The sequence below is a fragment of the Poeciliopsis prolifica genome, unplaced genomic scaffold (assembly GCF_027474105.1).
Source record: "Poeciliopsis prolifica strain line A6 unplaced genomic scaffold, Auburn_PproV2 SCAFFOLD078, whole genome shotgun sequence".
NCBI classification, from domain to species: Eukaryota; Metazoa; Chordata; class Actinopteri; order Cyprinodontiformes; family Poeciliidae; genus Poeciliopsis; species Poeciliopsis prolifica.
The window spans coordinates 1,164,670-1,170,669 of NW_026562453.1; the positions used below are offsets into that span (position 1 = coordinate 1,164,670).

At 39.0% G+C, this 6,000-nt stretch overlaps 1 protein-coding gene across 1 annotated transcript in view; it reads left to right on the plus strand.

Annotated features, from left to right (window-relative positions):
- The window catches only part of si:dkey-192p21.6 (uncharacterized protein LOC565246 homolog), a 27,892-nt gene extending 22,686 nt beyond the window's left edge, over nt 1-5,206 (plus strand). The window contains exons 17-19 of the mRNA XM_055021725.1: nt 2,057-2,127; nt 3,503-3,615; nt 4,261-5,206. Coding sequence (XP_054877700.1) covers nt 2,057-2,127; nt 3,503-3,615; nt 4,261-4,442 — 366 coding nt within the window. The 3' untranslated portion in view covers nt 4,443-5,206. The remainder of the gene's footprint in view (nt 1-2,056; nt 2,128-3,502; nt 3,616-4,260) is intronic.
- The last annotated feature ends 794 nt before the right edge of the window (nt 5,207-6,000 follow it).

Genomic DNA, 6,000 nt, shown 5'->3' on the forward strand with positions numbered 1-6,000 from the left:
GTTATGTCTCCTTGCCTTGAATATTATTGACTGTTGTTGTTCAGTGAGCTGCTGGAGGCAGATGAAATAAATTAGATCCACTTTCCCAGAGGCACAGAGTGATAAAGTAACACATAATGAAGATAATAAACAGCAGGCTGTTTGTTCACTGAGTGTGAGGTAAACGACAGCGAACGGCTTGTTTATGATTAAAGCTCACTTGGAATAAGTGCACAGACTCAAAATATGGATGAAAAATTAGTTGTGAAAACTGCAGCGCAGAGATGGAGATGCTGGTGGATTTTTGGTTAAAACATGTTTATTTTTCATTCAGTGTGTAGAAAATCGTCATAGTAAGAGTAGAAATACTTCATAATAAATTCACTCAAGTAAAAGTATTTTTCTAAAAGTTACTGCTCCTTTAAAAAGACTTGAACTGCAAAATAAACAACCGAAAGCCTTAAAATGCAGAGGAAACACAAATTACAAAATAAATCATCATCACTTCCTGTCTTTGTCTGTTTACTTTTCTATGTGACTCGTGAACCGTTTTGGATGCAGGGATGCCGGTTAGCTGGATATCCATCATGCGTATGGATGACAGAATCGATGGCGTGGAAATAGCTGAGCTGGGTCGAGGCTGCAGGATGTGGCACGGAGCCGCTATGTGGGCCAATCGCTCAATTTCAATCTCACTTCTGAGGCCTGATCGTTGAACTTTAATTAACTGGGCCTGTTGTTTGCTGTGAGGAAAACTGGATCTTTTCTGCCGCAGAATCTAAAACCTGCGGGCGGAGACGCAGCCGGGCGGAGACGCAGCCAGGCGCTCCACGCGTCGGAGGAGCGACGCTGCGGTCGCGGTCTGGGAACTTTCAGAACACAAACATCTGGAGAAAACGGCTTCTGGGCCGCCGCCGCCCACCAGAACCGCGTCAGGGAGGTCAATAAGAAGAGCGGGCCGATCGCTAAAACTAATTGGTTTTGGTTGGAACAGGAATGAAAATAGATCAGGGATGAGAAACAGAAGCAAAGCGGCGCTGCTGTAGGTTCACCACCCAGTTTCACACATTAGGCCTCAGATTTAAAGTTGTTTATGCAACAAATTGGAAGGAAAAAGTAATTCTGTAATAACAGGCTCAGTATATTTACATTCAGCCCCTCAGAGTCGAAACCTTTTTAAATTTTCTATTGCAGGGGTTTCCAACATGAGGCCCGGGGGCCGTTTGTGATCAGCAGCTGAAAGCGCGTTGAACAGTTATCATCAGAAAGATTTCTGGTTAAAAAATAGCACTTTGGCTGAAGAGGCGTGTTTAACAATCCTGCAGTTCCTACAGAACAGAGAAAACTACAGAAAACGCTTTGTGGAGTTTATTTATTGTTAAAATAGAGTCGACAGTTTACCTGGTTTCAAATAGAAAGTAATGAGTTAATTAGTGGCTCTGCTGACTTAAAACTTATTGTTTTAAGCCAATAATTCCTTTATGTTGGAGAAAATGTACCAGTTCCACTGGCAGATTATTTCTCTTACTGTGTGGGAATAAAGTTTTTCGAAAGATTTGATTCTTTCAATCATCCTGGAAGATTTGTTCTCGAGTCATCTTGCATACAACAAGCGACAAAACGGAGCTGGATGTGTTGATTTTGTGTGAATTTTGTATATTTGTGAAAAACTGGAGGAACTTATTGAGTCTAGAGGGCCTCAGAAAAAGCCACGGCGGGCCAGATTTGGCCCCCGGGCCTTGAGTTTGGCCAGTTTAAAGCATGCTTTGTGTTAAAATGTGTAAAGTTTGGCTAAATAAAAGTTGGTTGATATTTTAGGTACTACAGTATTTTTAAATTTTCTTCTTTATTCCATCTCTAACCATTTCATGCATTTGGAGATATTTGAGTCTGGCCTGCTTCTTGCTTTGGACTGACGGTCGTTTGGTTTGCTAGGATTTGTGTGTCGGATCAAACTGGCGCTCGCTGATAGTCGTTTAATTCGCCGGACGCGGTTTCCGCAGCCCGCCGCGCGTTCTCAACACATGTTGCTTTATCGCCCTGATCGATTTGAAATCTGTTTCGTTTCCACCCTCAGGGAATCTCCGCAGCCATCCTTTCTAAGTGCACACGAGACGGAGGATTTATACCTGTCAATAAAAACCTTTGGTAAGTGCTTCCTGACCCGCTAAATTCAGCCACTTTCCTCACAAAGAAAAAGGGAGGATGGGCACAAATCACGGCTGATAAAACACGAGTTTACTTACCTCCAGCGGCAGCTACGACTGTAAATAACCAGCCTGGACGACGGGGGTGTGAAGTGGAAGGAGAGGTTGAGCTGGAGTCCTGACTGGATTATTTCATCTCGTTAGTGATGGAATAATCCAGCATAATATGCAGGTGACATATAATATGTGCAGATTATGGCGCAGTAATGCGCAGTGCAAACCGTTCGATGTTTAGTTCACAGAAAACATTCTCAGATTTTAGGATTTTAATTTGATCTGTTTTCAGCTGATTTCAGAAAATATTAGGGCCGAGTTAAAAAAGTGAAATTATTCTGAGAATAAATGTTATTCTGAGAATGAAGTTAAAATATGGGAATAGTTTTACGAGAATAAAACTGAAATACAGAGAGAATCAGCCATTACACTGCAAAAACACAAAGTCTTACCAAGTAGCTTTGGTCGAGTTTTTAGCACAAAATTTTAAATAAGACGAAACTAACTTGCAAATATCATTCAAGGAAGAAATGGGAGTTTGTTTTAAGGCAATAATTCCTTTATGTTGAAGAAAATGTTCTAGTTCCACCGGCAGATTATTGTGGGAATAAAGTTTTGTTATAAGTTTAATAATCTGCCGGTGGAACATTTTTAATAACATTAAGGAATTATTAACGCAAAACAAACTTCCTGAACCGTTACTTGTAAGTCAGTTTTGTTGTATTTTAAGCGTACCAAGATATTTGCACTGGAAACTGGACCAAAAATACTTGGCCCCCCGCCCCGCGCCCCGGCCCCCGGCCCCGGACCCCGAGTCCCGGCCTCACCCCGCGCCCGGCCCCCGGCACGGCCCCGGACCCCGCGCCCCGGCTTTGGATCATTTTAATGTTTTGCTGCAGGAAGAACGCCATTACATCTGTGATGTGTAAGCAGATTTCTGGTGATCTTCCTCAGGGGACGCTGCTCATCCCTTGCTATTACTGCACCTGCCTGGCTTTTATAGGCAGTTCATCAGGGGCGGCTTATTGAGCTGTTGAGTCTCTGCCTGGATGTCTAGAGGTAATTAACTCCTGGCTAAGAATCCTTCTTGGCTCAACTTCAGCCGGGATGAAAGATAAATAAATAAGACGGCTCGCTGCAGAGAGGCTCGATCGGACAGCCGTTTTACTGTAGAGGGTATTTCATCAAACATTCTTGCACTTAGAGACAGACAGAAACATGGCAGGCTGTCGCAGGTCCACTGGTTCCTGCCGGCCGAAGCTTCGGGCCGATCCGAGGACCCGTTGGGTCCGGTTCCCGCCCAGCAGCTCCTGTCTCTGCAGGTCGCTGTCCTACGTCACGGCCATGGGATGTTTGTCCTTCCTGCTGCTGGGAGCCATGTTCTTCATCGTTGATGTGAAAGGCTGGTGGCGAGGGCAGCCCTTCCTTTACCCAGGTACTACGCACTAATCAGCAACAACTGCTGATTTTATTTGAATAATTTAAATATTTTTGTGTCTAATCTTTTAAAAAAATGTTTATAAATAAAGGATTTTATAAAGTTGTAAAAAATGTTCTTTTCTATATTTTTGTGTTTTCTTTTTTTACTTTTTCTACTTTTTTAATCACTTTTCATTTTTTCTTCTTTTCTTTCAAATATTTCATCCACCCTTTTTCCTTTTGTTCCATATTGTTTTATTCTTTCCTCGCCTTTTCCTTTATTGTTTTTCCATTTTTCTTTAGCAATTTAGATTTTTTTCTCCCTTTTTATCATTATTATATCAAATATTTAATTTTATCCATTTATAGACGCAGGTGCCTCTATATTAACTTAAATATCATCAAGAAATGTATTTATTTTGGGATTCAGTTTAAAAACTTTGAAATTCAAATATATAAATTTAATATAGTTTCATATTTAGGTATTAATTTTAGCAACTGCAGCTAACAGCTTGTGAAAAACCAAAATTCAGTTTCTCAGAAATTTACATTTTTCATCCAAGAGAGAAATGATGGTAATTAATTCAGCTAATAATCTGATAATAAACGCCTTGTTCAGCAGAACCTTGGTTCTGAAAATGCTTCTGTTGGATATGAACAGGGACCAACTCCATCTTTGTGTACGTTGGCCACTCGCTGCTCGGCTTCTACTTCCCCTTCAGCTGGGAGATGCGTTTCCAGCACAGCCACTGGGAGTTGCTGCTGCAAAACCTGTGGGGAACCGGGCTTTGGGTTCTCATCGCCTTCCTCCTCTACAGGAAGAAGTTCTTCCTCAAAATATAACATTCCCAAACAAACCCTGCAGAAACTCCAACCTACAAGCCTTAAGAGACGTTAAATAATCTTTCTTTTTTTGTTCTTGTTTTGGGTGGCGTCTTGATGTCTCTGGTTTCCATTGCAACCGCAGACAGCATCAACGCGTCAGACTGTAGTTTGGAAACGTCTTGAGTTTAAGTGATTATGTTAAATTTGGACTGAATGTTTTGACAGCAGAAATGTTTGAAGTTTGGAAAAATCAAAGGATGAAAATTTAGCTAATAGTTTGTTTCACTCTTTACTATCAAAGTCGAAATGTTTGGTTTTCTTCCCCCACTTGTTTCCAGATTTCCATAAAAAAACAGTTGAAGGTTTATATAATTAGCACAAAATTTACAGAAGTAAATTTACTTAATGGAATCACAACAATTCAGAAATAAATGTACTGAGATAGACATGATCGATGACAGGATGTTACTACTGGCAGAAATGATGAAGACGACCAACAGGAAGTGGTGGATGATGGCACGGTGTGATTTTAATGACTTATCCCATAAACAAACTGATTCATGTGTGATTTTAATTGTTTCTTATTTAATGAAAATGCCGAAATTGTGTTTTTTCGACACTAGTGTAGCATCTACAAAGTTTTGCGACCATTTGTAATGGAAACGGAGCCTCTGTTGTGTGTGCAACAATTAATGGAACCTGCTTTTGCATTAACCATAAAATTGCACAAATGTGCTTCACATAGTGATAGTTTGTCAAATAAATGGAATATTTCAATGATATTCTAATTTTTTGAATGACTATGTAACTGATGTCATGAATCTCATTTTAAAATGTTAATGAAATGTTGTTTATTCTCTGTGTAAAAATAAATTAACATCATAAAACATGTGGCTGAAACGGTTTGTAAATTTACACTGTAAAAAATTAACTGTCAAAATGTTTTTTATTAGCCTGTCGGAGAAAAACGAGTTAATTTTTTCAAAGTCATAATTTCAAAACATCATTCCTAAATTTATAAATGTCAGAATAACAAACTAAATATTTTTGCTTGTCAATTAAATATTTAGTTTGAAAGCTAAATATTTAATTCAACAGCTAAATTTTACAAAAAACTAAATATTTAGATTCCAGACTAAATATTTAGTTTTCGATTTAAATATTTAGTTCATAAACTAAGTACTAAACATTCAAGTTAAATATTTAATTTAGACTTGTGACGTTTATAAATGTAGAAAAAATGGGTTGAAATTAATTCTTTGAAAATTTAACATGTTTCTTTCTCTAACAAACTAAAATATTTGCTGTTGATTATTTTTCTGTGTAACTTTACAAACCAAACTCTACACACCAACCTGTGAAGTTTGTTTTTTTCCACAGAAAAAACAGATTTATTTCTCCTGATGGTCATTTCCTCAGAAATGAAAAGTTGCATCATTTTTCTAGCTTTGTCACTGTGACGTCACGCACTTGCAACAAAAGTTGTTTATTTTTGCATTGGCTAGAATGAAAGTCCCTGAAGGTTGAGTGAACGCCAGCCTGCCGGGGTCTGGAGAAGGTTATGAAATGTTCATTT